The sequence below is a fragment of the Mesocricetus auratus genome, unplaced genomic scaffold (assembly GCF_017639785.1).
Source record: "Mesocricetus auratus isolate SY011 unplaced genomic scaffold, BCM_Maur_2.0 Super-Scaffold_100003, whole genome shotgun sequence".
In the NCBI taxonomy this organism is placed as follows: Eukaryota; Metazoa; Chordata; class Mammalia; order Rodentia; family Cricetidae; genus Mesocricetus; species Mesocricetus auratus.
In genome coordinates this window covers 113,606,178-113,621,207 of record NW_024429188.1, presented here as the reverse complement: position 1 = coordinate 113,621,207, position 15,030 = coordinate 113,606,178, and the positions used below count along the sequence as shown (strand labels likewise).

Sequence of the window (15,030 nt, the reverse complement as noted above, 5' to 3'; positions counted from 1 at the left end):
TTTCTGGACAGATGCTGTCTGAAAAACTCCACAATAAACATACATTTATATTAATTTGTTCAAAATTTCCCTAATCTGCTCCCTTTCCTTTCAAGGTTAAAGATGTCAAGATAACTAAGAAATTTTTTTAGATTTGCAAGGGTAAAACGATAAGCAAATTGACATTCATCAAGTTTTACATCTCATTCAAGATTATCGGTGACATGCTAAGAGGTATACAGTTTGTTATTGCAGTCCTTACTCCATATTTCCCTTTTGGCTAGGGACAAAAGGTGATCAAATCTTTGCTGAAAGACAACGGTTACTTGCAGACATTATTCTATCATCTTCCTCTCTTGCTGACATTCTGCTGAAACATTTTCTTCTACTCCAGCAACTTATTCTGGATTCACTGGTCCCTTTTTATGTGGAGTTTGTCTAAAAACATGCGGCACTCAGTAGTCATTTCTATGAGTCTCAGTTGCCTCCTCTGAACTTTTACCGACATTTTTACTCAAATTATGGGAGGGAAGGATACCTGAAAACTTGAGCAACTTTTACTAACCATGAGGTTAAGTTCCAAACTCTTTTGCATCCAATTGTAGCTATCCATATAGCATAAAGACCATTTATTTTGTGTAGCTGTTTAGAGAAGTAATTTTTGTTGTCTTCTCATTAATTGCTTTTAGAGCTGACGAGAGATTGACTAGAGATTTGTGGAGCTCACTGCTGAGGGTACTTCACTGTTAAGATATGAAAAGAAAAGTTACGATCTGGTGTGGCACCTTGCAGAATTCTGGTAATTGTCTATGCCATTCAGAGGGAGCCACACCTACATGTTCCTTATTCTCAATGGGAGATATACCAGAGGATGTATTCAATTCTAGAAAATATTTAGAATGTTACAGTAAAAGATATACAGGAGGTATACTATGATCGCATCATTAGGAGTTTCTTTACTTTCCACAGGACCTTTGAAGTTAGTATGGTTACTTCAGAATTTCTCATTAGAGACTGGGTATGAGTTATTAGAGCACTGATTTTTTTAAATTTTTTATTTTTATTTTAAATAGCTTGTTTTACATGTCAATACCAGTTCCCTCTCCTTCCCCTCCTCCAGCACTCCCCCATCATCCCCAGCCTCCCACCCTATTGCCAATTCCTTCCACATAGGGGATATCTACAGTCTGTCATTTCACTCAGGGTAGGGTCCAGGCACTCCCCTAAGAGTCCAGGCTGAGAGAGCATCCCTCTTTGGAGCACTGAATTTTTAAGCGACCTAAAGAGACAAGGCTTTTGTCATATGGACTTAATTTTCCCATTCAATATACCCTGATATATTATCCCAAGTAATTATGTTCTCTGGCCAAACACGTTTGGGAAACTCTTGGTAAAACAAATCTCAACAAAACTGTTTACAGGACTTCTCTGATCATGCATTATGTGAATATGCCCATGAATGCCCCACCTAAATATTAAACCTCCATACTGCTGTAATCTTCTTGTTCTAAAGAAGACAAACACACAAGACAAGTGTTTGTCAGAACCCAGTTAATAACTCATTGTCTTATCACTATGAATGAGGGAAACTAATCCACTCCCATTCTGCATATTCATGATATTTATGTGTGCAAGAGCATTCAATGTGAATTTCTGAAAACTTACACAAAGCATCATTTCAGAGCATGAGCCCAATATACTTAGAGCCATACTTATCTCTTTAAACATATATTGATTTTTGTTCTTCAATTCTCAAATGTAGAATGTAGAAATGATAGTTGGGGGAAATACTCATGTGTGTGCCCACAAACCAAATGAACTTCTTTAAAACTATAATTATATAGGCTCTTGTTCTCCAATTATAAAATGTAAAATTTGGACGTGATGGATGAGTATATATATATTTGTGTATAAAAACAGTATTTATGTGGGGGGGTGTTGTAGCATTTGTGCATGCTACTTCATACTGGGTTAAAGATAATCTAGAATGAGCATACTTATGAAACAAGTTTTTAAGCTTCTGCTTTTATTAAGATATGAAGGGCCATATAAATAACCTTGCTGAGATCTGGAGCAAAGAAGGAATAAATTGAATTTCATATATGAAGCTGATGTCAGCCTCAGGACTTGAACCTGGTATATTAACAGTTTGTTAGTGTCTAAATGACTAAAGTACTAATTGATAGTTCATGCTCATTACAAGATAAGAGCTCTTCAGTGTTATTTGACTCTACAAAAGTAATATCTTTCACTTCAGTTTTCAACTTGGCCCTTCATTGCCTATACACCACCAGTCAGCGAGAACTTCTTCTACTTCCTGCCACACCTCAGGCTAGTATATTAAACTAGTAGCACTTACACTCTTTGTGCAAATGTTTCTGCTTCATCATTTCCACCCCTAACTATAATAGTACTACCTTTTCTGAGAACTTCTTCCTTGCTTTATCACTTCTTGCATAGCAGAGATGTCCATGGCCCTTTCTCACCCATTTATTTTGTTCTTCACAAAAGGATTTTTATCACTGCTACTGGATGCTCTACTCCTCAAGGGTAAGAGTTGTATCAGATTTACTTTTAGATATCACAGCATCTGCTACACTTCCTGTAACTCTGTTGGTCCTAAAGAAATATCCATTGAACAAATTAATGAAAAATATACAAACAATGGTTAGAAAAATCTTTCTGGCCATTTGTCATTTTCAGTAATGAAACCACTATATCTAGATCAGTTTCAAAATAAAACTCTAATTTCAGCATCCTGTTGATTCTAATTTTTTAAAGACAACTATAGTGTTCTTGAATACTGTTAAAGTGTAAATAAATGCAGGAGAGAATTTTATGCTTTCCTCTTTTTTCCTCTTTCAACAGATGTCAACCTCAGTTAGATTCAAGTCAACTTATAAGTTCATGGATTTTAGCCAAGAACAGTTCTTATATTCAGAAGTACACTACCATATATATCTAAATAACAGAAATGTAGATATTCTTTTTTCAAAACTGTATGTGATAAGTCACATACGGTGGGAGAAATCTGTATGTCTCTCGCTATTACGATGATAATCTTGGGGATGATTTCTGCTGCACTTAATATACAAGCGAAAGTCTCTTACCCAAACACATTACAAAGCTCTAGTTTTATTATACCTATCAAGCTTTCTTGTTACTATGGTACCATTATATAGAGAGATATAACCATGTATCTCTTGTCATGATTACTGATCTTAAAAACAGTAAGTAACTCCAAGTAAACTCTAAGTAAACACCACGCACATCATTTGTGAGTGCTTTATAAAAGGTGCAGGTGGGTTGAGTTAAATGGCAAGATTGATTATGGATTTACTGAGTAGTTGTCAGGTCCCAGTGTCAAACATATGCAGTTACTGCAATGACGATAAGAAATTGCACTTTGAGTCTTACCCTAGAATTAATATTCAATGGTCAAGGTAAGATCATTAGTATATATGGGAATATTATATGTTTACATTCCTTAGACATGTACATATTTATTCCTTTTATATGGAATATCTGCTAATGTTTACCATAGTGATGAAAGGAACTTACACCCAGAAAGGTATTGAAAATAAATTGACTGAATGGATGAAAAACTTATAGGGGGTGAGCTTATAAAGAGGAAATTGAGCAAAGTTAGTGGACCTATTACCACCCTAACAATCATTTAGGTAGCTTTAGCTGAATCTAAAGGTAACATAGCTTCAGAAACTCATATGATTTTTGAAATGTGAAAGAGTAGCAGTATGTTGTAGGCAAATTTTCAGTATTTTTTTTAGATATCATGGCCCTATTATGGATTGTGTACTCATCATATACTCAAACACAGTGAGTGAACAGTGAGTGGCTTTGTTTGTAATAACAACCAGGTGATATAACAGTCCCAATAAATCCTGAGCACCCAATAATTGCTCAGTAAATGTCTACTCACTGTTTTAACATCCTCCAAAGTAAAAGGCTTGATAGTTTAACCTTAGTGTCATGAAATGTAGTTCTGTTTTTTTCCTACCTGGCCAATTAGATAAGGATATAGTGAACTTTTACTATACAGAATTACATTGTAAGCATGTGTTGTAGTCTTTGCAGTAACTATTCATAATATGCAAATGAAGGAATGCATCTATATTCCAATTACAATTTCATGTGTAGATACTGACATTGGAAATCCATGTTAATTTTCACATGTCATGAAATATACATTTTTCTGAGCATTTACCAAATTACATGCAAAAGAATTATATCAATATCTCATCAAATAATCACCTTCACAACTCTGTGTTTATACTTCAGTCATAACTGATGACACCAGACCTCAACTTTCCATTAAGAATGCATATAAACTTTCTAATTCATTTTCCAAAAATACAGCCAAATACTCATCCTAGCTAGAGACCCAAAGAAAAGTACTAAGAGGAAGAGCAGCTAGAGAGGAGAACAATGTGGAAACATTTTTATACATGTCATAAATAAGAGTAACAGAGAGTAGATAAGCATACAGTTACCACATACCAGTTCCTATAACCCAATGGTGGCAACCTACTAGACCAGAGCAAATATCCTTTTTAAGCCTCCATGTAAGCTTTCCAGAAAGACCATTTTTTTTAATTATGTCAAATCTACTCATTCATTAAGAAAATGTAGCTCATTTTTACTCTACTCAGGATTGCAGTGTACTGTGTGCAACCCAAATTCATTGACAGGAATCAGAAATGACAAGAGATACACTGTATATCAAATTTTTAAAAACTTTTGTTGTTCTGCCAGACAGTGAATAAATAATGTAGAATTTCTGCCCTGGAACTGTGCTTCCGAAGATGACCTTCTTCTGGAATTACCATATAGCTGTAGCTTTCAGCTGTATATTATATCATGATTCCAAGTACAACAAGGCACGCTAAACTAATGCTAAGTTATTTAGTGAGATGATATTTACAGATACTTAGCACTTTAACTTATCTTTAATGCTGAGTATATTTTTAAAATATAGTTAAGAGTAAGAAGATTCAAAGTATTTTGGCCCTTCCAAGTTTTTTTATCTTCTTTTAAACACAGTTTGAAAAGCCAGATATTAGATGGAATCTGCATTGTGAATTAATAAGAATTCACAAAATGTATAATTACAAGAAGAACCAAATTGGGCTGGAGAGATGATTCAGTGGTTAAGAGCATTCGCTATTATTCCAGAGGACCTTGGTTCAAGTCCCAGCAACCAACCACATGGTGACTCACAACCATCTATAATGAAATCTGGTGTCCTCTTCTGGAATGAAAGCACACATGCAGACAGAACACTGTATATATAATAAATTGTTAAAAAATAAAGGAGAGGGGCCATATATCTTTAAAAAGAACCATATTTTTACAATGGCCAGACAAAAGTTGGCCCCATCAGGTTATAAGATTATAATATAATGCAGCCAGCCTGACATGGAGACAAGTGCTGTTCTGTACATGCAATGATGAAGCTTGAACTAATTACCTGTAGGAAGAACTTCTACTTGGAGCAACTTGCAACACTGAGAGCTAGATTTTTTACTGTTCTAGTCCTTATGACCTGAAGCACACATGTGTATGCAACCATACAGCAGGGAAGGGTGTATATGATTGTCAGAAAGAACATCAGTAATGGACTACCCAGGGATTAAGCCTTGGTTCTGCCCTCTTTAGCATCATATTCTAATCTGTGGAACTGTCCAGACAGATGCTCAGCGTATAAGAGCTGTCAAAGTAAATAAATGGAAAAGAAGCCAGGGTTCAGAGAAGATTCTAACCTCAAACAGGAAAGATTAAAAACTCAGCTACTAAACTGGCTTCCAGAGGATGAATACAACATAATACACTTCCAAACTGTGAGGGTCCTGCAAGGTTTATGGATAGAGAAGATTCTGTTAGCTAAGAAAAATAAAACATGAAAGCACAGTATACAGTACCTTTGGAAAATATATCAGACTTTAAATTTACTGGTATGCTAAACACCATCTATATGTTATGGAAAAGTTAGTTCTCTCACACTAAATAAACAACTTTCTTATTCTTGACATAGCTGACCCTTTCTTCAGGAACTATAAAAAATAAATGTACTTCCCATTTCTGTATTTTGTACTAGCTATAAAGTCAGTTTTTTGGCATAAATTAACACATACTTTGTACAAACATGATATTCCAAGACCTATAATAACCCAGTAAGTAAAGCCAGTCCTTCTTCGGCCATGTCACTGGGAACAATGGTATGCATAATAACATTGCAATTAGATGTCACAAACCCAAATGACAAGACAATTCCTTTCCATTTAAAAATCTCTCTCCTAGAAAAGACAGGATGCCTAACATGCACTATATTTAAAATAGCACTGTATGCCTCTTTTACAATTGTCATGCCTTACAATGGCATGTAACTGGCTTAGTAACTGGTCTTTGTTAGCAGCCCCCATTCAATTAAATGCAGTTTTATGAGCTTTTCATTAACAGAATACTGAAACCTTGATGCCAAGGTGAAAACCTCCCCACATGACTAGAGATCACTTGGCACTTATTTAGGCGTTTATGTCTCTGTCATAGGTCCAGGATTTGCAATTAAAAATGTAATTTTTCTAGCATGAGAAAAAACCCAAAGGCCTGAAGTAGTACACATTGAATATGATTATAATAGTATTTGGCAGCTATGCTATTCATGATGGCACATATTAATTTATGTAAACTGTGCAAACTTGGGGCATTTCCTCATCAGGGACACAGAAAAAAAATATAAGCTGTTCCTTGTTCATTGGAGATTGTTTTTCCCCTGTGTTTTGTTTTTGTCTTTAAATTGTTATGAATAGAGATTAATGCAAAATACAATTCTTTTATGACCTTAATTTCCCCCATGCACAGAGTTCATTAAAATTAACATCTTAAACTTGCAAAACTAACTTACTTTACAGGATTATTCTTGGGTTTTGCCTTTTCAACAGCCTGCGAACAGAGAAAAATGCAATTAGGCGATATTAACAGGCATAATCTTTGCAACTATTAACCAAAACACCAGGCAGTAGGAAGATAGCAAATGCTTTTTAGAAACATTAGGAGTGAACTGAAACAAGTTCCCATGGATAAGCAGTGACATAGAAAATATTTTTCTTTCCCAGGGAATGTATTTACTTGTTCAAGTGCTCAAACACAGACAGGCATTGTCAGAACACCTGGCAAAGTTCAGCAGGAGCCATGAAAGTGGGCTCTTGGGTACACAAGCAGATCCTCTCTTCCCTACCTTTTACTCTAACTTTACCCAATGACGGGATTAAAATGACCACATGAGAGGGGGCTGCAAAACATGGAGGCGCTATGGACGTAGATCATTAACCTTAAATTTCTTCCCAACACTTAAACACACCTGCACTATCACAGGGCAAAATGTGTTCATTTCCAAAATTACTTTTAGTACAGAGATTACAAAAGGATAAGGAATGTCCAAATACTAAAATCAATTTCCTCCCCTGAAACCTTTAGAAAAATACACACATAATTCTCAAAATGAGGAAATTTCTGGGCCTCATGGCCTGAGTCACCTTAGGCATGGAGACTGGTTCCAGTTTATTGCTGAACACATTGATCTGTGTACAGTCCATTTATCATTCATGAAAAGAGCTAGTGATCTTCACAGTATATTAGAAGAAACAACTCAGATCATCTGTCAACAGCCCTCTTATTTCTGTTTCCCTCTCCACGGGGATTTCATCTCCTTCGATTGTTCTGGAATTAAAATGTTGCTAAGCAACACAGCTGGGGGTGCTGATGGCAGAATGGCTACAGTCTATCAAACTGTTTAAGCACCTGGAGGGCTTGAGTGATGATTTTCTTCATATATCTGTAGCATAATTATGTAATCACAACCAAAGTTGCATTCTACTAGATTTTCTCAGGCTATCAGAATAACATTTAATATGGAGAGCAATGAAGCAGCAGTCTGACCACCTTCAGGCTTGTTCAGACACCATTAGAGGACCTTTCTGTGAATCTTCAAGTGGGTAGAGTCTAAGGCTGAAGAACAGTGCTGTAAACCAGAATACTGAGACAATCATTTTCAACAGTGCCACTCTCACACTGTACTTGACATTGTAGCTAATCATCAGTGAGACTCATTATGTTGAACCCTGCTATGTCAAATCCATGCATTTAATAACCACATACATTTCCCAACTCTCAAACATTAGTGTTGGAAATCTAAGCTATTCATCCTTATTAAGTCTCAGGATCTGTCAGTAGATAAACCCCTGTTAATATTGGGCACTTACTTTGCTTTATTAGGGTGGTGACCTGTGCTTGAATTTGAATTTTGACAAGTTCTAGAAAAAGAAGACTAACTGGAAATGAGGCAACAGGTAAAAATGAGAAAAGAAGAACTGTGTGTCTGGCTTCTCCAAATCACCTCTCATGTACATCTAGGGCATGTGAGACCATTCCTATGCAATCCGTGTAGATAAAAGGTCTTAACACTGTCCACCATGGATTCTTCCAGGTCAGATAGACAAAGGAAGAGAAAGATACTGACAAGAAGTGCAAGGCTGGCCACTGACCTTTCCTGTGGTACTAACACTTGGTCCACATAGGCATGCACACTCCCCTTTGCTCTAAATTCCTCCAGTCCCCTCCCTCCTTTGTACTTTCTCTCTCCCTCCCCACTCTCTCTCTTGTCCTTGCTATTTTCCCCTTTCCTCTAACTCTGTCATATCTCCTTCTGCCTTCCTCCCACTTTCTCCAGTTTTCCCCTCTCGAGTCTATCTGGTTAGAAATACAGTATCGTAGTTAGCTGAAAATAAATCACTGTGGAAGTCATATCAATTCAATTTTTACAAATAAATGCAAACAAGTAAGTTCTGGAAACTGTAAGTTACCCCCATGTAGTAGGCACTGTTCCAGTAGTTCCTCTTGCTTGATGTGATAAGTAAGCATGGCACTGGCAGAAATCATAGAAGGAAGAAATCAAAGTGACATTGCTAAACCCAGCTTTGGTTCAGAGACAGATTTTTTGAAAATGTCTTCTCTTTCTTATTTTACAATTGTCAATTATACCCAGTTAGCTTTCTCTGATCAGAGCCTTATCCTGTTACAGGCCAGGTTCTTTGAAACACATGATGCCATTGTATACAGCTAGTGTAAGACTATAACTTCATTCGAATTATCTTTTCTAGATTGCTTGGCTATCAGTTGGAAATGTCTATGCTTAGAGGTTCTGTTTTCCTTTAGAAATGAACTTTTAGCAATTTCAGTGTTTCACAGTTATATCTAAATAAGCTCATGTCATCCTGTGTGATCAACATGGGGAATTTCTAAACTAAATGGTGACAGGGAACTGACGTCAGATGTAACCCTATGGCTTATAATTTATATTCTCCACCTTTGCCATAATTTGACTTTGTTATGGGCATGCTATGTGGGGTTGTAATACTAAGGAGATGTGGAAGAAAAATCTAAGCAGATTTTTGGATGCAAATTATATTTGCCTTTAAGGCATAAAGGAATTACTCTACAAAATTTATAAGGAAAAAATTTCCTCCTTTGAAATGAGCAAATGTAAGAAGACAATCTCATATTCCAGATATTTGAGGCAGAATGTGATACATGATGCAAAAGTTAAATTAAAAGGACATGACATAGTGTAATTCATCAAGCATTAAGAAAGTCACAGCTAGATTTCAGTTTTAAAACATGCATTAAGCTAATTTAAATTGATTGGCAAAATGAATAGTCACCTTGGAGTACCTGCAGTCTGTGGGCCATAGGTTAGACCTACCTGGTAGTAGAAGAGAGGGGTACTGGAAATGTTAATAAGCTGAGTTGTGGTTCTGGATTTGCTATTTATGGTACTAGCAAGAGAGTAAAACTCATAAGTCCAAGTTTGCTAATTTTGAAAATGAAGACAATAATTCCTGCCCTTTCTATGTCAGTGACATAGAACATTCAACATCGATGGCTGTGCTCAGAACTTCAGTATACTAAGTAAACACCACGCACATCATTTGTGAGTGCTTTATAAAAGGTTCAGGTGGGTTGAGTTAAATGGCAAGATTGATTATGGATTTACTGAGTAGTTGTCAGGCCCCAGTGTCAAACATATGCAGTTACTGCAATGAGGATAAGAAATTGCACAGTGATTCTTTCTCTGTATCCGGAATAGTTCTAAGGTGAAAATAATGCCCCTGTCTAGAAGAAAGTGTTAACAGAAGACTCTGATGTACTGAGGAGACATAGTGAAACAGGTGAGGACCTTCTACCATTGCATAGCTATGAATCTTTTGTGATTCTTGGAGCTTGATGATATACCACTCTGGGAACTAAAGACAGGGGCATCACAAGCATGTTTATATTCCATTCAATTCTCTCTCTCCTTCCCTTTTCCTTCCTTTTTGCCACTCCTGTCTCTACGTGTAGCCTAGGATGATTGATTTATCCTTCTTATTCTTTGAGATAGACTCTTGCTACACAGCCCAGTCTAGCATCAATCAAGTGATCTCTCTGCTTCTGCCATCAAAATGCTGTAATTATAAGTGTGTGCCACCATCATACCCATCTTGCTGAATGGTCATTTTCAGATTATCCATCCTTCAGAAACCCCTTATTCTGCAACATACACTATAGGGATGCTCTTCATTTCCTCACTAATATTTTTCACCAAACATCTTGAAAAAGAACTATAGCCCAGGGAGAAGGCACTTCTCTCATTCTAAGGAGTCTTTATGAGCTGAGTTGTATCTCATTATCAACATTGTAGTATCCAAAGTATCCTGCTAAGCAACAAATTTATTTCCCAGGGATGGATGATGTGGACAGGCTAATAGCTGCTCATTCATTAATTCTGCCTTCTTAAAACTAAGAACTTAAAAAAACTAAGAACTTAGTCTTTGTTTTACATAGAGAACCCATGTATTGCACTAATAAAATGGCTCAGGGACCATACTGAATCACAAGAAGCACATGATATATTGTTCTCAGCACAGGAAGGAAGGAAGAAAGGAAGGAAGGGAGGGAGGGAGGGAGGGAGGGAGGGAGGGAGGGAGGGAGGGAGGGAGGAAGGGCAGTAAGTGGCTACCTACTGAACTCTAGTAGAGCACATACAACATTTTGAGGAAGATAATTCTACATATAAATAACTTAGAAAATGTGCTAGTCATTTTATCTGTAATGCTAAAACTTTCCAAAATTCTTTAGGTAATTTTGACCCTGTAGATATAATGAGTTACTGTTCTTGTCCATCAAATCATAGAAAATTTAGAGAATTGAGGCAGGGAGATTTTTAAAAAGGAAGGTCTGAATAGCTATATCCAGACTTATACATTACCAACTTATGATTTACAGAAAACACATGTAATACTATATATTTCATCTATATAGAGGTTGTCAATGTAAGCACTCAGATAGCCTGGAGATATTGTCCCAGTGGACTCATTTTTACAAGGATGTGTATTCAGGTACTGCTTTTTATATAATAAATTACAATAATGTCAGTCACACATAAAATATTATTTTATTAGTATTTCTGTACATAACTCTTACTCTTACATGCTTTTCTCTGTCATTCTACAGGCATTTGTGCCTAAGCTGAATATTTATGCTTCTTGATATAAAGGGAATAATTCAATCATTTAAATAATTTTAAATAACTGCACATTAGGCAATACAGCACTAAGACAGAAGATCAATTATTATATTGATTTTTATTCTTTATTGCCACACATTTCCTTTTATTTTTAACTATTCATATGGTTGTGCTGCATAGCACAGAATGTCCTACCCTAGTGACATGCATTGGTAAATTTCATTGATTACCTTAGTTCAGGAAAGAACTACTCTATTGACAAATGAACTCATCAGCAAGGTGTTCAAGTGACTTCAAATCAATGCCTACAGAACTTGCTAATCAACTGAAATGATGTATACTGAAAGCACTTGTTAAAATATAAAAAGATTTTTTTGGTTTTTCAAAACAGGGTTTATCTGTGTTGTCTTGGCCATCCTGGAACTCACTTTGTAGACCAGGCTCACCTTGAGCTGTCTCTGTCTCTCAAGTGCTGGGATTAAAATCTATGCCACCAACACCCAGCATAAAAATGAATTTATTAATTACAGTATTTACATGAATTTCACTTGGATGAGTAAAATAAGAAGACACATTTTATCCTGAGACTGAGGTTCCAGCTATCATTAAGAATACGTGTCCAGGAGAAAAGACTAAGGATAAAAATGTCACTCAACTTGTACAGAACCTGGATTCCTGGCTGTATTTCCCATTTTACATTCAAGGAAGAGAAGATGCCACTCCTCACTATATTTTCAGTGGTACCTGGAAGTCTACAATATAAATAGAAAGCAGGAATGGAATTTTGGCAGGGTAGATTAGGGTAAGTTTATTTTATGTTTAAAAGAACCAATCTTGCATCTAATAGTCAATAAACATTTACCACAGAAATGAATCAAGGATTTGGCAGTTTGAGAGGCATAGCTGTTGAATTTTGGGTATAACAGAGTGTCCTGAAGGAATATAGGGGATATAGAAGACTCTGGTGGGAGAGATTACTTCTAGGCTCATGTGATTGTGGGTCCATCCTACTACTAAAGAAGACTCTTATTAATATTGCAAAGACAAGTGGCTCTGATTAGTAATTCCATCCCCTTTGGTGTCAGAAATTGTTTTCCTTACTCTTCAGGCATTTACTTCCAAACTTGATGCTTATTACCTCTCATTAACTAGCGTTCCCTGTCTTCTTACTGTTCCACTACTTCTTTGTTCTTATCCTTATTTGTGTTCTTTGCTAGAGGAAGCTTTTTATATTCCAATTTGATCGCATTATTCTCCTTTTCAGAATCTGGGGTGGAACTGTAGCTTAGTACTAAGCATAAGCAAGTCCATGAGTTCTAGTTACTGCTAAAGATTCAACAAACCAACAAACAAAAATGTCATAATGTTTCTAGATGCCCATTGCTCAGTAAATCACATATCAACCTCTCTTACGCTGATGCTTACTTAGGACTCTGCTATGGTCATTGCTGATAGAACAGCTGCCATGTGGCAGGTCCCACTTATTTTATGTACATTATTATTAATATGATGAGTTTTTCTAGTTCCTGTCCAAAGATAATTGACAATGTGATTCAGAAGCACATGGTTTCATAAAGGCTTACTACCTTATGCTGTCTCTTGTGAAGGATAGGAAGTCCTTCTAAGGGCCATTTGACAGCTAATGATTTCTTCTAGAGTTTAACTTTCAGCTTATTGTAACTGACTGGAAAACACTGTTATTGATGAAGAAACATGTCTCACCCATAAAAGTCACCTTTTGACAGTAATTTTCCTCTAAGGAAGCACAGAGACAATAGAAAAGAGCATCTCAGTATGGGATAGACATGTTCATTTTCCCATTAGAGGGGCCAGTAAAAGTAATTATTGGTCACTATTCTCTTGCTACTTTTGAATTTAAAAACTCAAGTTTCTTTCTCCCAACAAATTTGAGCCCTCTTTCCCCTCATACTAAAATAATACTCAAATAATGGCATGAGGTTTTTCCATAGACAATAATAGAGACTCTCCCTATCACATGTAGGAAGAAAAAATGGACAATTTATTTATAGTAGACAGCAGATACTCAGTGTTTCTTATTTTCCAAAGCATAAATCAGTGCACTTGCTGCTGATCAAATAACTTTATCATTAGCACACTAGTGTTAGCAGATTTTCTGTTCCTTCAGAGTACATTATGCTCATGGTGAAGAGGGTACATCAATTTTTAATCCTCATGGCAAATACTGAGTGAATTATACTCAGTTTCCATACTGGCGAAATGAGGCAACTTAAGTGAAATATCTCTTTATCATTTTTAGCTCTAACATCCTATATTTTAATATATATACATGCATGACTCAGGGCTAAATATGAAATGTGTCTATGTCTATTAGCAAAATAATAAGCTTGAGCAAATTTATACATTTGTAGTGAAACAGTCTAAAAACTCATTTTAAATATTTTTTTGAGAAACACTGTGGTTGTGATGGGGGAAGTCCTCTGTACATATGTTTCTCTGTTGGCCAAAAGGGAAGCAACTTAGGCGGTTCTAGTAGACAAGGAGTATTCCGGGAAATGTAGTAAAGAGAAGTCACCAGGAAGTGGCACAGCAGTCAGCAACAGTATATAAGCAAGAACAAACAGAAAAATCACTCTCTTCTCCTCTCTGTGGAGATGCCAAGCAGATGTGATTTAGACCCCAAGGTACTAAGTGGCCCAGACCTTATCTCCGGTAAGATAAGGCCACATGGAAATACATGGATTATTAGAAAATGTGTGAATAATTAAGACTGAGCAAGCAAATAAGAAACTTTAGTCAAAAGCCAACAGTATTTATAACTCATGTATTGTCTGTGTGTTTCTTTGTGATAGAGAAGGGCAGTGGGACCTAGCTGGGCCAGAGAAAACTCAAGCTTCATGGTTGTATACATTTGGTAAATTCTGCTTTTTTAAAATCTACTAAATCACTTGTATTATGAATGACTAATGTTAGATCTGTAGCTATCTGGAATTTAGATAGTGCTTTTTTTTTAAATTTACAGTGCTTATGCTCTTTTCCTTGTTATAAGTAGAATAGTAAACATGGCAGTCTAAGAATCAGATAAACTGTTGCATTCAGAACATGATCCGTGGTGTTTAAAACTTGTCTAGCGGCCTTTCTAGCAGATGGTCAATACTTGGTGAGGGTGTAGGGTAATAGCATGCTTGACAACTATCCTCAATTACTTGTGTTTCAAATCCAGCATATCAATTTAAATATCTTACATTTTAAAAAATTTGGAAATATCTTATTATCCAGCATTTATGGGAGATATTCATATTTCTGTATTGTAGTCTAGAATTCTGATTAAAATAAAAGCTTGGAAACTTCCCATAAACTCAAGCACACATGGTATGTTTCCCAGAGCTTGCTTACTAATGACTCCAAGATACAACCTCCAAGCTTACTCATGCATTAAAATAGAAGGTGGGGAGATAAAGGGATTTGAGAAAAGTAAAACAATTGAATAA

At 36.1% G+C, this 15,030-nt stretch overlaps 1 protein-coding gene across 3 annotated transcripts in view; it reads right to left on the bottom strand.

Annotated features, from left to right (window-relative positions):
* Positions 1–15,030, bottom strand: part of Aff2 (AF4/FMR2 family member 2) — a 514,115-nt gene that overhangs the window by 78,508 nt on the left and 420,577 nt on the right. For all 3 annotated transcript variants that reach the window (XM_005085893.4, XM_040744698.1, XM_013125099.3), the window contains one exon: positions 6,902–6,939. In XM_005085893.4, coding sequence (XP_005085950.1) covers positions 6,902–6,939 — 38 coding nt within the window. The remainder of the gene's footprint in view (positions 1–6,901; positions 6,940–15,030) is intronic.